Raw genomic sequence first — 19,043 nt, 5'->3', positions numbered from 1 at the left:
CTATGAACCAGTGGAAGATACTGGCAAATACTATAATCCCATATGAATATATAGTCTTCAAAAATAGAGGGTGCTCTTCTAAGTTCTTGGGGGTCTGGGGGCCATGGTGCTCCTCTACACAGACTTTGTATTCATCCCAAACGATGACTAATGCTATAGTGACTCTCCATACAATTCTTGCATACTGTATGATCTGTAATATTTACGATTTGATATGTATGGATATCGTGTATACCTATGTTATCAGGGCCTCAGTCCTGACTGGCTTTTTGTATTGCTTTGTTTATTGCAAATGTTCAATAACGCAAAGTTAAAAAAAAAAAATCTAACTATTCTGCCTTCTCTGAATTTTGAGGTTCCACGGTTGTTCCTCCTGGGTGCTGCCATTCCCTCAATAGGGCATGTCCCTACTTAGTCTAACACTGTCAGCACTGAATGGACCCCATCAGACTGTGTTTCGCAAAGAGAATGCAAACACTGAATTGTCAGTGTATTCATACATTTCATGGGGAATAACCGAAAAACTAAACAATGCAGAGTTCTAAGGAGTCATATTCCAGAATTGTTATTTCATGGAGAATGATAATAAACCAGAGCCGTCAGGTTCTGTTTATGACAGCCGGTTCACATAGCATTGGAAACCTCCATCAAAGGCATACGTCTGGTGCATTTCCTGATGTCCTTAATACCTCAGATAGAAAGCTGTGAAGTATGTCACCCATTTGGCCTCCACCAGGTGAATTAAGTCCTATGGATTAATTTGGCATAGGTGCTGGACATTTTCTTCTGGGGCATTCACAAAATGTAGAGATGAAATGCAATGTGAACAGAGAAAAATCAACATTTTATCCTGGGACATAATAGCAATATGTCCTAAATATTCAGTGGTGCTTGAAAGTTTGTGAACCCTTCAGAATTTTCTGTATATCTGACATTTTACCTAATTGTAAAATGTCAGAAGATATGCCCATGAGCTGGTTCTCAAGAAAATGTGGGTCATGCAGCAAAACAGTGGCCCTAAGTACAAAAGTCTTTTTATCAATGAATGGTTAAAGTTAAAATTTTGGAATGGCCAAGTCAAAAGTCCCGACCTTAATCCAGTAGAAATGTTGTGGAAGGACCAGATTTGGGGGATACTATCTCTCCTTGGGGAGAGCACCTTAATTGGTGTGAGGAGGCTTATAGGCCATACATGCTCCTCTGGAATTCTGGGAAGAAATGGATGCAAATAAGCTCTTAGCAAGCTCTGCCTCTGATGCCACGAGGTGTAAGGCAGCTATCCTGTAAGTCACTGTTCGACCCTTTAACTAGGCCTTGAGACATGACTTGTGCAAATCTGGTGGCATTCTATGCCAAAGTTATGCAGAAATATAGACAATTCGGAAGGGTTCACAAACTTCTGAAGGCCCTGTTCACATTGAATGGCGCTATACCGCAAACGAACACCCACTTTGGTTTCCAGAGGCGTCTGTTCAGACACCACGCCAAGAAAGGACAAGTTCTTTTTTTGCCGAAAACGCATCAAATTCCACCAAAAAACAAATCTGTTTTAACAGGGCTGAAATGTGTGTTCTTGGCACATAAACAACTTATCTTTTTTTCTGGCACATATAGAAATAAATATTTGAGAAGAGCTTCATTTCAGTAGTACTCTTAGGCTGCGTTCACATGGGCGAGATTTCCGCGCGGGTGAAATGCGGTAGGTGAACGTATTGCACCCGCACTGAATCCCGACCCATTCATTTCAATGGGGCTGTTCACATGAGCGGTGATTTTCACGCATCACTTGTGCGTTGCGTGAAAATCGCAGCATGCTCTATATTCTGCCCCATAGAAGTGAATGGGGTTGCGTGAAAATTGCAAGCATCCGCAAGCAAGTGCGGATGTGGTGCGATTTTCACGCATGGTTGCTAGGTGACAGTCTATTTACTGTATTATTTTCCCTTATAACATGGTTATAAGGGAAAATAATAGCATTCTGAATACAGAATGCTTAGTAAAATAGCGCTGGAGGGGTTAAAAAATAAAATAAAAAAATTAACTCCCCTTCTCTTGATCGCGTAGTTCCCAGTCTCTTCTGATGAGCTGTCGGCTAAAGGACATTTGGTGACGTCAGGTCACATGCTCCAATCACATGATCCATCACCGTGGTGATGGACCATGTGATTGGAGCATGTGATCTGACGTCACCACAGGTCCTAGCCGGTAGTTCATCATTAAAGAAGTAAAGAAGAGACCGGGAACTCCGCAAACAAGAGGAGAAGGTGAGTTAATTTTTTTATATTTTTTTTAACCCTCAATTGATCACCTCCTAAGCATTCTGTATTCAGAATGCTATTATTTTCCCTTATAACCATGTTGAAAAACTGAACATCGGAACGCAATCGCAGTCAAAACTGACTGCAATTGCGTACCTAATCGCGCGGGTTTGCCGCAATACACCGGGACGCATCCGGACCTAATCCGGACACGCCCGTGTGAACCCAGCCTAACCCTTCCTTTTAAAGTTATTAAAATATTGGTTCATAGCTGCTTTACAAGGACGTTAGAGTATTTTTAAGGGGTTCTGTAGTTTGTTTAAACTGATGATCTATCCTCTGGATAGATCATCAGCATCTAATCGTCAGGGGTCCGACACCCGGGACCTCCGCCAATCAGCTGTTTGAGAAGGTAGCGGCACTCCAGCAGCGTCGCGGACTTCTCACCGTTTACCGCAGGCCCAGTGATGTCATGACTAGTATCAATGGCCTGGGCGGGCCTAAGCTCCATTCAAGTGAACAGAGCTGAGCCGCGCCCAGGCCAGTGATACTAGTCATGACGTCACTGGGCCTGCAGTAAACGGTGAGAAGTCCACGGCGCTGCTGGAGTGCCGCTACCTTCTCAAACAGCTGATTGGCGGGGGTCCCGGGTGTCGGACCCCTGACTATTAGATGCTGATGATCTATCCAGAGGATAGATCATCAGTTTAAACAAACTGCAGAACCCCTTTAATAAACTTACCAGTTGCACCACTGTTGTCATTATTATGTGCTTTACATCATCATGACATGTCAATAATACAGGTGAATGTAAGAAACCTTGTAATATATCTTATCAGAGAAAGTTGTATTGATAGGTTAGTGACCATTTAAAGAATCTAAATCCTCTACATTTATTAACAGAACTTAACTTCAACTCAGTGAGCCTGAATAGCATGGATGCTACCAGCGAGCGGGACTTTATAGGTAAGAGAAGCAATATTTTCTCTGTATATCTATACATTTTAAATATTCTATTTGAAGTTAAATAATAAACAAAATGAACAATATGAAACCAACAAAATTACTTAAAATATATTGTAGGGATCCGCTCTGGTAGGCAGGGTAAGCGGAGGCAGTACAGAGGCAAAAACCAGTTTGTAAAGCAAAACGTCAGTGTTTATTCACACATGAGGTATAGCACAAAACGCAAGTCACTTTGCAGTCTTGGTGTTTGTTCACACACACAAAAAAGTTCATAAAGCAAGAAAGTTGCCTTATCTCCTGGGTGTTAGTTCACACCCTGCTGGCAGTTCTGCCTTGTCAAGTCCATAAGCAGGCTTTACGAGGCCTGTTTCCCCTACACCCAGGCAGCTAGGTGTTGCCAAAACCCCAGACCGGCACCTGAGATCCAGTCCAGTGTTTGACCCCACCTGGCCGCCAATCAGTCCAGCAGCACTCACTGGGAGGAAAATACCTGTTGTCCCAGACAATACCCTTCACTGTGTCACAATGTACATACATGCATGGTATTGCCACATATAACCCCTATAATAAAGTCACCATAATAATTAACCCACACGATGAATGATGTAAAGAACTGCTGGGGCCAGTGTGATCACGGATGGGAAGTCACACTTCCAGTCCACGGGGGACTGGAAACAACAAGGACGGATCACTCAGCACTGGAAGCAAGTGGCAATGAATAGGTGAGTGGGTATCCTTCTTTTTTTTCCCGTCGGCCTTAATTAATTCAGGCTTGGGAGTTGGACACCTCTCTATTAGACAGAGTGGAGAGCTTCTGGACTAGTGTTCTGGTGGTCACCGTGACCATGTATTACAAAAGCTCTTAGGCTGATATAATATTATGTTACAGAAAGCATAGGAAAAGTCACAGTTGCCATATTCATAGAATTTACTACGGCATGGTTTAACACGTTCAGGACCTTGGACGAGAATGCTCGTCCTAACTTGCAGGTACTTAACGCACTAGGACCAACAATCTCGTCCTGCAGTTAAACTGTCACTGTGAGTAAACACGCAGTTGATAAGAACTGAGCTACTTGTAATTCTCCTTCTCTAGTGCTGAGGAGATCAAAGCTGTGGATTAGCCTGCCCTTCCTCCTCAGCTGCAGAGTTAACCCCTTCAGTACTCCTCACACATCCATAGCCCTTCCTTAGTGCTATGTTTGTGGAGCTGTGTGACCAGTGAATGTCATTTACAAAATGATCCAAACATGAAGTAGACATATGGGGAATGTAAAGTAAACTATTTTAGGAGGCATAACTATCTGTTTTAAAAGCAGAGAAATAGAAATGTAGAAAATTACACATTTTTGGTAAATTTGGTATTTTTTTTATAAATAAAAATGAAATATTTGAACTCAAATTTACCACTGTCATGAAGTACAATATGTGACGAGAAAACAATCTCAGAATGGCTTGGATAAGTAAAAACATTCCAAAGTTATTAACATATAAAGGGACACATGTCAGATTTGCAAAAATTGGCCAGGTCCTTAAGGTGAAAAATGGCAGGGTCCTTAAGGGGTTAAAAATTATTTGGGATTTGTTTTGGAATCTATTCATTGTATTTTTTCTGCATTGTATACTTTGTTACCACTCACGCAAATACATCTGATTTGGTTTCAGCGGAATTTCTTTTCTGGGCATCTCTGTGCACGACTCACCTCAGCAAGATGTCAGAGGATCTTATTATTTACAGCACCAAGGAGTTCAGCTTTGTCACCCTTTCTGACTCTTACAGGTTTGTAGTTTATAGATGGCATACTACATGAGGTACACGTAAAATACTAAAAAGGTACATGCTCCAGAAAGTCTAATAATCTGATACTTATTTCCAGCGTAGAACTGCAACTAAAGAGTTATTCCCATCTCAACTTTTCTTAGTGTGTGGTAGCCACAGGACAAGATATGTGTATATCTCCTATTGGGGCAAGATATGTATATATCTCCTATTGGGGCAAGATATGTGTATTTCTCCTATTGGGGCAAGATATGTGTATATCTCCTATTGGGGCAAGATATGTGTATTTCTCCTATTAGGGTATATGGACACAGTACAGGACAAGATATGTGTATTTCTCCTATTAGGGTATATGGACACAGTACAGGACAAGATATGTGTATATCTCCTATTGGGGTATATGGACACCGTACAGGACAATATATGTGTATATCTCCTATTAGGGCAAGATATGTGTATATCTCCTATAAGGGCATATGGACACAGTAGAGGACCTTCACTCTGCTCAGGTCTGCTAATGTGGACACAGCATGATCATAAATGATATGATCACCCATTCATTTGAATAAGTGCTATGTAGTGCTACATTTGTTTCAGGGAATTGAGCAGCCTCATGCAGCTTTCCCTGGTAGTAGTATCTGGTCACAGAGCAGTTAGATAAGCTGGACCTGCCATGATCCCCTGACTGGCTGGTGGCATCAATTCTAAGAACACAGAAGTTTTTATTACCAGCAAAGAGCTGGTGTAGAATTCCTGTGTAATGTGCACAAGTTTTTCCGTGCACCTATTATTAATACTAGTTTTGCAAAAGTGGCAGGAAAGTGGCAAAAGTCACAAAAATGTGCCGAAATTTGGGACTTTTCTACACCAGAGCACAGTGATGTATTACCTCCGTAGTTCCAGACTAGATATGCTTTATAGTCTGAGATTTGGCTGGAACATTAGCAGGATCTGGAAGTAGCTTCTCAGACATTTTGAGAAAATTACATTGACTCTCGCTTCTTAGGCCTTATGCACACGACTGTATTTTTGTCCTGCATCGGATCTGCATTGTTTGCGTTCGGATGTGGACCCGTTTATTTCAGTGGGGCTGCAAAAATGCGGAGTGTGATGTCCGCATGTGTATGTCTGTGCCTCTGTCCCACAAAAAGAGGATGTCCTATACGTGTCTGTTTTGCAGACAAGGATAGGATATTTCTATAGAATGCACACGGCCGGTATCACGTTTTGTGGATCCACAGCATGCGCTCCACAAAACACGGTCATTAACATGAGGCATTATGCTTCTCCTACTAGAGACAACGAAAGGCATGGTTAAAGTTCTGCCATCAGATATATTCAGTAAAATCATGGCAGTCTCATTGATGTGCACAACGACATCCTCTCCCATGCTGCCGGAGCAAGCAAGCGTAGGGAAGCAGCAATAGAGTAAATGGAAACATAATATTTTTCTTATTTAAATTGCATGACTACTACATTTATAAATGTCAGGTTCTTATTGCACATTTTGATCAAATTGTGAACAGCTTTGGTCAGGTCGGAGGAGCGCACTACCAAGATGGAGGCAGTCACCACCCCACATGTGCAGCACTCTTTTTAGGCCTGTATTACACCAACAGATTATCTGATCAATATCTGTCCAATCAGACCAATAGTTGGTGTGTATAGCATAAGATCTGCATCTGTAATTGCCCATCTGACCAATAAGTGTAATACAGGCCTGACAAAGTCAAATAAATGTGCATGTGCTAATCTGCAAACATCAAGTATATAGCCTCTTATACATGCTGCAAAATGTATGTCGTTTTAGAAAAAATAAAATAAAATGACCTTCATCTCATTTCTCCTCAGTACTGGGAGTAGTTTAATGCCTCAGAAGAAGAACCCTGACAGTCTGGAGCTAATCCGCAGCAAAGCCGGGCGTGTCTTTGGACGAGTATGGGCAACAGAATTATAATGCAATGTTTTTGTAAAGCTTTTACATATTTTTGCTGTGACACATACAGTATTTGCCATGTAAATATTACAGATACACTCTTTTTTTTTATACAAAACTGCATCATAATCCTAGCTTCAGTATAGTATGTAAGTATTGCCCACTCCAGGTACATGACATGTAAAGAAAGCTTTAAAGGGAATCGCCAGGCACCAAACCAGTGACAAATGCCCTTTCCAAAATGACCCAGTCATATTGCTAAAATCATGTATTGAACAGCTCCAGCGCCATGCACTGTGCGCAAGCGAGAAGCCCTAATATTCATTAGGACTCTCCCTGCCCGCCACCGCTGATCACCGTAGGAAAAAATCTGTAAATGCGCAGGGAGAACAGAGTGCTCACAAATATCAGGACTCACAGTTCATGCGCTGTGTATTGACAGCTCCAGCTGTTCAATGGCGCAGCAAAAAACTGGTAACCATTTCCCTTTAATTAATGAAAAGAAAATGCATGTGAAAGTATAGCAAAAGCTGACCGGAATTGTGGATCAATCTCCATGATTGGGCTTAAAGGGTTGTCCGACATGGAATACAATTTACAGGGTCGCTGGACAGTGTTTAAAATGTAAAAAAAAACACCCTCCAAATGTCCTGGTTACAGTGCTGCACTTTCCTGCCACTTCCAGTTCCCGTTGCACCAGAAGCAATGACATGCCACAGACACACACATGACCACTGTCAACCAATCATTGGCCTCAGTGGTGACATATGCATGAATGGCATGTCTTCACTTCCGGTCTGGTAAGGACAGGAGCCACGATACTGGGACACTGAAAAGATGAGTTCCTTCTTTTTTGTGCTTTTAAACACTGTCTAGTTGCCTGTAAATTTCATTCAATGTCAGACAACCCCTTTACATGGGTTTCTGGGGACAGTTGTGTCTCTAAACCACTCCTTGCCCACTATTGTCCATGATTAATATCCCACAGAACAGTATTTGCATTGGGGTTATGCATTTTGCCTGTACATGGTAAGCACTTTGACATCTTAAATTGCATTTAATTAGTCTTCTGGGCAGATGGTCTTCTCAAAGACCTAGACAGTATGCATAGTATATGGTGGAACTGAAAATCTGTCACAGGAAGTCTGGTTTGGATAAAAGGGTGGTCCACAGGATAGGGGATAAATATCTGATTGTGAACCCCAGGGATCCCGTGTCCTGGAGATAGCCGAGTGCAGTGATCACCTATCTCTAGTAGTCCCATAGAGAGTGAACGGAGTGCGCTTGCTCCATTTATGCAGGGGCATAGATTCCCTGTTCTAGTGATCATTGGCGTTCCCAACGTTGCCCCTACCGCAATCACCAATTATATACTTTCCCCCTATCCTATGGATTGTATTGTGGGAAAACCTCTTTGACAGGGCTTCAGGTGCATCTTGGAGACTAACCAGATTTACAAAAAGAGAACATATACAGTACAGACCAAAAGTTTGGACACACCTTCTCATTCAAAGAGTTTTCTTTATTTTCATGACTATGAAGGCATCAAAACTATGAATTAACACATGTGGAATTATATACATAACAAACAAGTGTGAAACAACTGAAAATATGTCATATTCTAGGTTCTTCAAAGTAGCCACCTTTTGCTTTGATTACTGCTTTGCACACTCTTGGCATTCTCTTGATGAGCTTCAAGAGGTAGTCCCCTGAAATGGTCTTCCAACAGTCTTGAAGGAGTTCCCAGAGATGCTTAGCACTTGTTGGCCCTTTTGCCTTCACTCTGCGGTCCAGCTCACCCCAAACCATCTCGATTTGGTTCAGGTCCGGTGACTATGGAGGCCAGGTCATCTGGCGCAGCACCCCATCACTCTCCTTCATGGTCAAACAGCCCTTACTTTCAAAGTTTTCCCAATTTTTCGGCTGACTGACTGACCTTCATTTCTTAAAGTAATGATGGCCACTCATTTTTCTTTACTTAGCTGCTTTTTTCTTGCCATAATACAAATTCTAACAGTCTATTCAGTAGGACTATCAGCTGTGTATCCACCTGACTTCTCCTCAACGCAACTGATGGTCCCAACTTATTAAACCTGACAGGGCACACCTGTGAAGTGAAAACCATTTCAGGGGACTACCTCTTGAAGCTCATCAAGAGAATGCCAAGAGTGTGCAAAGCAGTAATCAAAGCAAAAGGTGGCTACTTTGAAGAACCTAGAATATGACATATTTTCAGTTGTTTCACACTTGTTTGTTATGTATATAATTCCACATGTGTTAATTCATAGTTTTGATGCCTTCATAGTCATGAAAATAAAGAAAACTCTTTGAATGAGAAGGTGTGTCCAAACTTTTGGTCCATGCAGTTACTATGTATTAGGATTTTTGAATTCTATATCAGAAGTTGCAGTCCTCGCCTATCAGTTTTGCAGTAGGTTTATTTGCACCTTTTAAGTAGAATGGATTGCCTTTTTAATTGTATGGTCATAAAACTGCTGTAGTTAAATATTCCAAACATGTTGTACATGTATTTCTTTTAAAGTGCTCTGGTTTTCTGATGACACTAAAAGGCCTTCCAAGCACATACAACAAGGACCTACAGGTGAGTATGGGCTGGCGCCCACTCAGCGAAGCCTGGTCTGAGGCAGCAGGGTGGCTCAGTGGTTAGCATTGTTTCTGTGCAGCCCTGGGGTCTTGAGTAAGAATCTGACTGACGGTGACATCTAGATAGAGGTGGTGGGTTTCCTCTGGGTTGGGTACTGCAGTTTCCTCCCACACTCCAGTAAACATACTGATAAAACTGGTAGGGAATTTAGATTATCCCCATAGGGGACTGATGTGAGTAATGACCCTATCTGTACAGTGCTGCGGAATATGTTGCTGCTAGATAAGTAAGAGAAATAAAACAATTATTGGTTTGATGAGTGTGTGGTGTTAAAGAAGTAATGACCTGGACCCCATTGATCTCCTCTTTAAGAATGGAGTGGGGTACAACTCCATATTCATGCACACTGTTTTGGAACATATAATTGCTGTGGACGGGTGAGCACTTACTTTTAGGCATGTAGTACACTTATTGCTGCAGTGTGACATTTTTCATGTAGATCTTTAAGAACTGTTGTTGTAATGTGCATAGCTTTCAGCAGAAGGAAGCTTCGTTATCTTTCCTCCTGTTCTTCACTTCCTTCCTCCTGGTTCTAGCCTCTATCACCTTCACTGCTTCCTCCTTACAACCTGCATTATGGTTGTCTTGTTCTTCTACTACATCTGCTATCCTTCCATTTGTGACACATTTATGTCCATATTTATATACATATGTGTTATACATGGTTTATGTTCAAACTACAAAACGTTCTAAAGAATCCATATGTAGCTTAGATATCCACTGCCCATAATGGGTCACCTGCTATGTGGGAAGTATTATGGTGGCCGTACATATGCATATTATAGTGTTTTCTGATAATGCATACATAGACCACTACAAATGGTCTTAAAGGGTTTGTCCATGCTTCGGATATTGATGACCTATCCTCAGGACAGGTCATCAATATATCAGCGGGGGGCCGACTTCCAGCACTCCTACGAATCAGCTGTTTGAAGGGCCGTGGTGCTGGTGTGAGCTCTGCGTCCTCTTCAGTGGTTACCTGCATGCTGGCTCTCTGGTAGCGATGGTGCAGTGTAGCTACATCCTCCAGTATTCAAGTGAATAGTAATTACAGTGCACTACTGCCATAAAGGAGACCATTGAAGAGGACGCAGCGCTCACATCAGCATTAAGGCCCCTTCAAACAGCTGATATGGGGGGGGGGGGAATGCCAGGAGTTGGACCCTTGCTAATCTGATATTGATGACCTATTCTAAGGGTAGTTCATCATTATCTGTAGCCTGGACACCTTAAAGCAATCTCTTCTTCTGTCATCAAAAAGTCACTCCGATTGTAAACATTAAAGTATATTACAAAAGGTTATTAAATGCATGTTTTTTGTATGTAGGAAGACAAGGAGGCCATGTTTGATGTTTATGACACCATATGTGCTGTGCTTCAGGTGGCATCCGGAGTGATCTCCACATTACAGGTAGAGCCCTAGTTTTGCCTTTCACTTTGCTTACTATTTGTATAGCTGAGTGTTCTGAATTTGATTGCATTAGAGTATAATAAAGCAGCAGTATGTACACCGATCGAACATCTCATCTGTAATATAAAAAAACTACTTTTCTTCACCCGTGGAACAACATTTCAGTCGGATCATTGTCAATAGGATTTACTGATACCTGTGCAGTAGTGACAACAGACAACTCACAGCACATACAGAATTGGATTCATGCAGGAAAACCTATGGGGGAGAGTTATAAAGACTGGTCTTTTCTAAACCAGTCTTGATCCCCTGTGCGCTGGAGTGAAATGCGACTAATTTATGAAAGGGGTTATCTCATTATTTAATGTAAAAAAATGACCCAAAAATGGTACATGACGATCTCTTTGTAATAAAGCTAGAACCAGCCCTGCACCTCCCATGGGTCCAGAGATCTTCCCATTCATGCTCCAGTTGTTCTCCTTGATTTGTTTTAAGCTGGCAGCTCAGTAGGTTTTCTTAGGGGTATGTCCTTTCTGCTGCATCTGGTGGCGTTGAAGGATAGAACTGAGCATGTGCGTCCATCTTAGGAGGTGGACAGAGAAATTACAAAAATAGGTAACAGGTGGTGCTATGCAGATATATTTTATTGGATAACTCACTGGCTATACTAATTTTTAATTCTGTCTAATTACAAAAGTATTCAGATCCAGGTGCTGGTTTGAAAACTGTAGAAAATTTTTCATGAAACAACCCCTTTAATAAAATGGGCACATCTGACACTGCAAGCACCAGAAAGTCAGCCCTAAATTAAAGTAAATATGGTAGACCATGGAGGCCTCACCCCCTCTTGCTAAGCCCCTCCCTATTTCTCTTCACTTAAAAAAAGTGACAAATTATGGCATGATTTGCAACTTTTTTTATGTCTCAAAAGTAGCATAGAAGGCTTAATAAATCCTCCCCCGTTCTGTTTGGAAAGGCACATATTGAGTTGTGGTTTGGAATTCTGTATTCTAGATAAACAAAGAGGCTATGGAGAAAGCTCTGAGTCCAGATATGTTGGCTACGGACATTGCTTATTATTTGGTCAGGAAAGGGGTAAGTGATCTCCGATTTACCTATTGACTGTATATTATAAGGTGTATATGTATTATATAATGCTACACCTATGCAAAAGAAAATAAAAAACAGAACCCACACAAAAAATACTATACCCTCACTATTCCGCACTCCGTGCAGAGACATTTTACTTGCACACTGGCACATTGTAAAACATGATCAGGGTAGCAGAAGGCTTTGTTCTGCTGAGACCTTTTACTCTTGAATGCTTGTTTAGACCAGGGATACTCAACCACTTCTGGTCCTAGGACACCTTGTAAGACTGAAACAATGCCAAGGGCCACAATAAAACTTGACCATCTGAGACCTTTATGTTATGTCAAAAGTAGAAGGCATAAATGTATCATAGGTGCCAGTCCAAGAACTCCCAACTGTCAGGAGAATGGGGTGTCCTTGTCTCCCCTGGTCGCACTCCACAAAGGAAGAGACCATGGTTATCTTATTTGTAGACTGCTTCACTTCTCTCAGAAAACTTCTCTCCTTTCTTGAGGGCCGTAGAGAGGTCAGGAGATCCCCATTCCGCCAATATATGGGGACCCCATAGATGGCCAGACAGTGCACCATCATTACTTACAAATCTCTCTAAATGGAAAGACACAGACAGGCATGTCTATGACAGCTGGTCAGGGGCTGCACAGAATAGCATTGTAGGCCACATGTGGTCTATATCAGACCCAGAATGCCCCAGTTATGAGGACTGGCAGTGTTTCATCATTATACAATCCCCCAGCAATGAATTAGGGGGGCAGTAGACTGACTGAGGGGTAAGCTCATGATGTACTATCCCAGCCTAAGGTTTTAAAGTTATAATTGTTTCATTTTCTATGAATGGATGTTCTTTGATTACAGATGCCGTTCAGACAAGCGCATGGCGTCTCTGGAAAAGTTGTCCAGCTAGCAGAAAGCAAGGGCATCACTCTCAACAAACTCTCAATAGAGGACTTAAAAAGCATCAGGTATGTTACTGGCAACGGTGTAAGTTTATTCTGGCTAGCTGTTTTGTTTTCCCAGTCAGACCCCTATCTGAGATTGAAGGTCCTCCAACCAGCAGGGCTGTCACAATACCCAATGTATTACACTGGGCAGGCTTTTCTGTCATACCAGCTTCTTCTCTAGTGTACTGCTGAGTCATTTCAGGAAGAGAAGTAACACGGATTAGCTGAATTCCAGGCTGAGAGACCCATTCTTAAAAAGTAAAATTGTGTAATGCACGTACAAGTAGAAAGTTGACGGAGTCTCTGATTCTCCCTATTCAAATCAGTGTCCTAGTGTAATTTATGATAAAGGTTATCCAAAATAGAAATTCTCTTTCAGATTGGGCATGTATTATTTTCTAGTAAACAATCCTCTGTTATTGTTCATGGAAATGCACGATGAATACATTGGCAAATGGATGTTACCAGTTTCAGGTGTGTCCCAGCTAAAAGGATCACACTGTGGTGGGTCAAGGGGAATGATGAAACCGAGTTGTCAAAAGTTTTATAAATATTCAGGAGGAATAAGAGAGGACTGCAACAACCCAGAGTTATTATTTAATTACAGCTTTTGTAAGAGGGTAAACAAGAGAGCAGACAAAATCCTCTCTAAAGGGGTTTTCCGAAACTAGATAGGTCATCAGTATTTCATCGGCTGATCAACTGTTTAAGAATGCGCGACACTCCTGTAAGTGCCACTACCTTCTCTCTGCTCAACAAGCACAGCGCCGTACATTGTATAGCGGCTGTGCTTGATATCGCAGCTCAGCCTCATTCACTTGAATGGGGCGGAGCCGGTGCCTTCTCAAACACCTGATCGGTGGGGTCCGGGGTGTCAGAAACCCACTGATCAGATACTGATGACCTATCCAGAGGATGGGTTATCAGTTAAAAAGTCAAAAAAAAATAAAAAATTTAATGTACAACTACTTTTAAAATAGGCTTTTATCAGGTGTCAGTTTTTACCCATGTCTTTCCAAGGTCTCATATGTGTGGACGTGTTCGTATTTTGGTCTGCAAAATCTGGATAGTGTCCATGTGCTTTCTTTATTTCTCTCATAAATAGAAAGGGCTATTAGTAATATCCAAAATTAAGCAGCACATTGGACAGTCCATGAAGTGGCGGTGCCAGCAGTGTTAGGCCTTAGCCCAGCAGGCCCCTGATAATCAAGGATTTGGGACAAGTACTGCAGCACTCAATGTCTTCAATGCAATTCCTAAATCATTCACCAAGAATACGACTTTTCGACTACGATGAGTCTTTTTCAAGCAGAGTGACAGTATACACGAGTGTTCCACATATATATATATGAGTGTACACCCTGTGGGCCTTGACCCACCCCTTGGGTCTAGAACCGCCCACATAGGTCATGTGATAAATCTTAAGGTACATAAGTAAATGGAAAAGCAAAAAACATGAGCAAATATAAACATCTCTGTTAGGCTTCATTCACATCACCGTTCAGCCTTCTCCCTTTAGGAGCAGGAGAACGGAAAGGACGGAGAAGGCACATAACTGAGCCAAACGGAGCCCTTAGGACCCCATAGACTATAATGGGGTCCGTTATGTTTCCGCTCAGAAGATGATTTTGAAGCGGAGACAAAAGTTGTACATGCAAAATCATCTTCTGAGCGGAAATAACGGACCCCATTATAGTCTATGGGGTCCTTAGGCTCCGTTTGGCTCAGTTTGGCTCAGTTATGTGCCTTCTCCGTCCTTTTCTTTCTCCAGCTCCTATAACGGAGCAGGAGAACGGAAAGGCTGAACGGTGATGTGAACGAAGCCTAAGTTCATAAAAATGTGCAGATCAGTGAAAAGTAAGTATCATCTAAGGACTTACACAAAATTCATGAGAGGTATCCAAGGGGAGATCGGGTCCATGTATCATATATATGTAGTATCTGTCCTGGACAATGTGTGCAATTTCTCCCAAATCCTAGAGAGGGCTATTCTCATCTACATGTACACACAAGAATAGGGCTTGGGCTGAGATTTGCGGATTGGGCACACAAAAAAAAAAATTAACGTGTGCATGGCACCATAGAAATAAGTGGCCCAGTGTGCAATCAGCAAAAAAAACTTGTAGCACACTGAAGAAAATATGGTTGTATTTACGAGCCTTTGGTGCTAAACTGTAAAACAGTAGTCACCTGAAGTCATAAAACAGCATATATATGTCTATGTCTGACTGTGACATCTAATTCATAAAGCTGTGTGTGTGTGTGTGTGTGTGTGTGTATGTCCACTAAAGGAATCCGCACCGTCTCATTTACAATCACAAAATTTTGCACACAGGTACATCAGGTGTCCGGGAAGGTTTTAGACCGGGTCTCGGCTCTCTAGCACATACTGTTCCTGATATATATTTTTAAAAAATGCAAATATGGCACATCACATGACCTACATTAGCCAATAGAAGCCTGCAGGTCTTTTTCTTGATATCCCAACTGCCATACACACGGTTACATGTCCCTTTTCAGCCAATAGAAGCTCGCAGGTCCTTAGTCTCCACATACACACAGTTTTACACCAGGTTTCCATAACAACTCAGCCATTTTTCTTCACTGCTGCAGGTCAGCTTTAAATGGGTAGGGCGCTGTGGATGAAACTGTTAAGGGAGCGGGGTGCTGTGGAGGTCATAGTTCAGGGGGCAGGTAGGGTGGCCATTCAGGCCACCCTCAAAAGATGGACTTAAAAGCCACACCCCCTGAATCTGTTAGTCCATGCCCCCTCCCACTCCGCAGCCAACAGGGATTGAAAAAATGAAAGTAAAAATCTATTTCTGTCAGCTGCAGGGGTGGGAGGGAGGGTGACTTTCTCCCTGCAGCTCACTCTCAGACAGCACAGTGCTGCTGTCTGAGAGTGAGCTGTTCAAAAGGACATCCCTTCGTGAGATATTCCCAAAAAATGCATCAGCCAATAGAAGCTCGCAGGCCCTTAGTCTCCACATACACACAGTTTTACACCATTTTTCTTCACTGCTGTAGGTCAGCTTTAAAGGGGCAGGGCGCTGTGGATGACACTGTTAAGGAAGCGTAGTGCTGTGGAGGTCACAGTTCAGGGGCAGGTAGGGTGGCCATTCAAGCCACCCTCAAAAGACGGACTAAAAAACCCATCCCCAGGTCCCACTAAGCCACGTCCCCCTCCCACTCCGCAGCCGATGGGGATTGAAAAAATGAAGGTAAAAATCAACTTTTGTCAGCTGCAGGGGTGGGAGGGAGAGTGACTTTCTCCCTGCAGCTCACGCTCAGACAGCACAGTGCTGCTGTCTGAGAGTTTGCTGTTCAAAAGAACATCCCTAAAACCAGACCTCAGGCCACCGTAGGGGCAGTCTGCTGTGGAGGTCACAGTTAAGGGGACGGTCCACTATAGAGGTCAGTGTTAAGGGGCAGATTGCTGTAGAGGCCACTGTTAAGGGGACAGGGTGTTGTGGAAATCACTGTTAAGGAGATGGGGTACTGTGGAAGTCACTAATAAAGGGGCGGACTGATGGAGGTCACTGTTAAGGGGGCAGGATGCTGTAGAGGTCTCTGTTAAAGGGGCAGGCTTCTGTGGAGGTCACTGATAAGGGGACGGGATTCTTGTGGAGGTCACTGTTAAAGGGGCGGGCGCTGTGGAGGTCTCTGTTAAGGGGACAGGGAACTGTGGAGGTCATAGTTAAGGTGATGGTCCGCTATGGAGGTCAGTGTTAAGGGCAGGGGTGCTGTAGAGGTCACTGTTAAGGGGGCGGGGTGTTGGGGACGTCACATTTTAAGGAAACAGAGCTCTGTAGAGGTCACTGTTAAGGGGGAGGGTTATTGTGGAAATCACTGTTAACGAGACGGGGTACTGTGGAGGTCACTAATAAAGGGGCGGCCGCTGTGGAGGTCACTGTTAAAGGGGAGGGCGCTGTGGATGTTACTGTTAAGGGGGAAGGCCGCTGTGGAGGTCGCTGTTAAAGGGGCGGGGTACTGTAGATGTCATTGTTATAGTGGATACTGTCGATATCTTTTAACGACACACAAACATTAAAGGAAATAGATGAAAAATACCCGTGCAAAGATGGGTCCTTCTGCTAGTGTTTCAATATATTCCTTGTTGCAACAAAGTCCCAGCCGTATTGTAGGAGGTTATAAAGTAGACAAGACTCAAACTTAAATGTTTCCAAGATCTACTGTATTTCTTACTATGTTTTGCATTTTGCTTACTGGCTTTCATTTTACCATATTGCATTTTTATATGTTCTGTCTTTATGCTTTCTGCAGTCCCCTCTTTGCCAGTGATGTGTCCAAACTGTGGAACTACACTAACAGCGTGGAGCAGTACACAGCAGCAGGGGGGACAGCGAAGAGCTGTGTGGTTGCGCAGGTAGAACATCTCAGAAACTGGATGAAAAACCACCAGGACCATTAAGATCATGAATTGTCTGTGACAGGGTATTAATTGTATAAATTAATTACATAATATCATATGGGAGCAACGCTCTATACAGTACTGGGACCATCAGCAGATGAAATGAGTCTTTGTCTGCAGTGCTAATACTAATGTAAGCAGCAGCTAGTATTCCACTGCCAGGTATCTTCAAACCACTTCAGGCCAGATCTTCCTTGTTACCGCCACCCAAAACTATAGGAATTTCTTTGGGCAACCATGCTAAAATAGAGCCTTACCTTTGCCTTCCTCTCCTGTGAAATATATAATCCGGCGCTCCATCTGTTGTGAAACTACAACTCCCAGCATGCTCCATTAACTTCTGTGGGAGTTCTGAGAACAGCTGAGCAAGTCTTCATTCTGGTTTACTATTAAAATGCTGGAGGTGTGCGACATGTTTACTTCCCCTTATGCCTTATTCACACGTCAGTGTTCGGTCAGTGATTTCCATCAGTCATTTTGCATTGGAAAGAGTGAAATCCATTGTATAAATTGACATGCTGCACCAGAGGTCAGTTTCATGTGTGAATGTGAATTACTAAGAACTCCTTCACTTTGGTGGCACTGTAAGGCGCTGCAGATTTGCAGCACGAAAAACAGTGAAATCCACAACTAATCCGGGACATGTGAACCCAGCCTTATGGTAACTGCACACAATGTGGATCACGTGCTGTTTTTCAGCGCGGATTCTAGTGGGCGAAAAAACACAGCATAATACACTTTGCATACTTTTTCCGTGCAGAGTTTGTCCTGCCTTGTAGACTTTGAATTCCACAGCGTGTCCATTGTTTGTGCAGATTTCACCCTTTGCAATGCAATGAGATCAGGGCAAATCTGCAACAAAATCCACAACAGATATGGAATTTGGAGTGGAAACGCAGCGAAATCCACACAGAAATTCTGTCTCAAATCCCGCTCCATGTGCAGGTGGCCTTAGGGTGGCTTCACCCGCAGCAGATTGTGTTACAGAAAATTACTGCAAATGAAAATCAGTTCCATTCATCTGAATAGGGTTTTGGGCACATGGATTTCTGCAAGTACCACTCAGATGAATGGAATTTATCTTCAGTCATAGAAATTTTCTGCAACAAAATCTGACGCATGTGAAGGCTCCTTTTATATCGGATTTGCTTATTTGGGTGCAGCAAGTGGTGAACTTGATTTATTAATGTAAAATAAATTGTGAAATCAATAAAATGTATTGTGTTTTGTGTATTTTATTCAGTCCTCAAGCCTTTGTAGGTGAATAAAGACACGGCGACATTTAGGGTCCATTCACACGTCCGTGGTGTGTTGCGGACCCGCAAATTGCGGATCCGTAACACACCCGGCCGGCACCCCCTATAGAAATGCCTATTCTTGTCCGCAGCTGCGGACAAGAATAAGACAAGTTCTATCTTTTGCGGAGCTGCGGACCGGAAGTTCGGGGCTAAAACCCGGAAGTTCGGGGCCACGCTCCGCAAAATTGCGGAATGGGTGCGGACCCTTTTGCGGACGTGTGAATGGGGCCTTAATATAGTATTTAC

General features: G+C 42.8%; 1 protein-coding gene across 2 annotated transcripts in view; it reads left to right on the top strand.

Annotated features, from left to right (window-relative positions):
- The window catches only part of ASL (argininosuccinate lyase), a 60,129-nt gene extending 41,927 nt beyond the window's left edge, over nucleotides 1-18,202 (top strand). For both annotated transcript variants that reach the window (XM_040424786.1, XM_040424788.1), the window contains 8 exons: nucleotides 3,162-3,224; nucleotides 4,890-5,004; nucleotides 6,856-6,940; nucleotides 9,483-9,542; nucleotides 10,933-11,016; nucleotides 12,031-12,111; nucleotides 12,982-13,088; nucleotides 17,352-18,202. In XM_040424786.1, the coding sequence (XP_040280720.1) occupies nucleotides 3,162-3,224; nucleotides 4,890-5,004; nucleotides 6,856-6,940; nucleotides 9,483-9,542; nucleotides 10,933-11,016; nucleotides 12,031-12,111; nucleotides 12,982-13,088; nucleotides 17,352-17,499 (743 nt within the window). In that variant the 3' untranslated portion in view covers nucleotides 17,500-18,202. The remainder of the gene's footprint in view (nucleotides 1-3,161; nucleotides 3,225-4,889; nucleotides 5,005-6,855; nucleotides 6,941-9,482; nucleotides 9,543-10,932; nucleotides 11,017-12,030; nucleotides 12,112-12,981; nucleotides 13,089-17,351) is intronic.
- Nucleotides 18,203-19,043: the final 841 nt, after the last annotated feature.

This window comes from Bufo bufo, chromosome 3 (assembly GCF_905171765.1).
Source record: "Bufo bufo chromosome 3, aBufBuf1.1, whole genome shotgun sequence".
NCBI classification, from domain to species: domain Eukaryota; kingdom Metazoa; phylum Chordata; class Amphibia; order Anura; family Bufonidae; genus Bufo; species Bufo bufo.
Note: the sequence above shows the minus strand (reverse complement) of the source record. Positions and strands in the feature narration are given on the sequence as shown.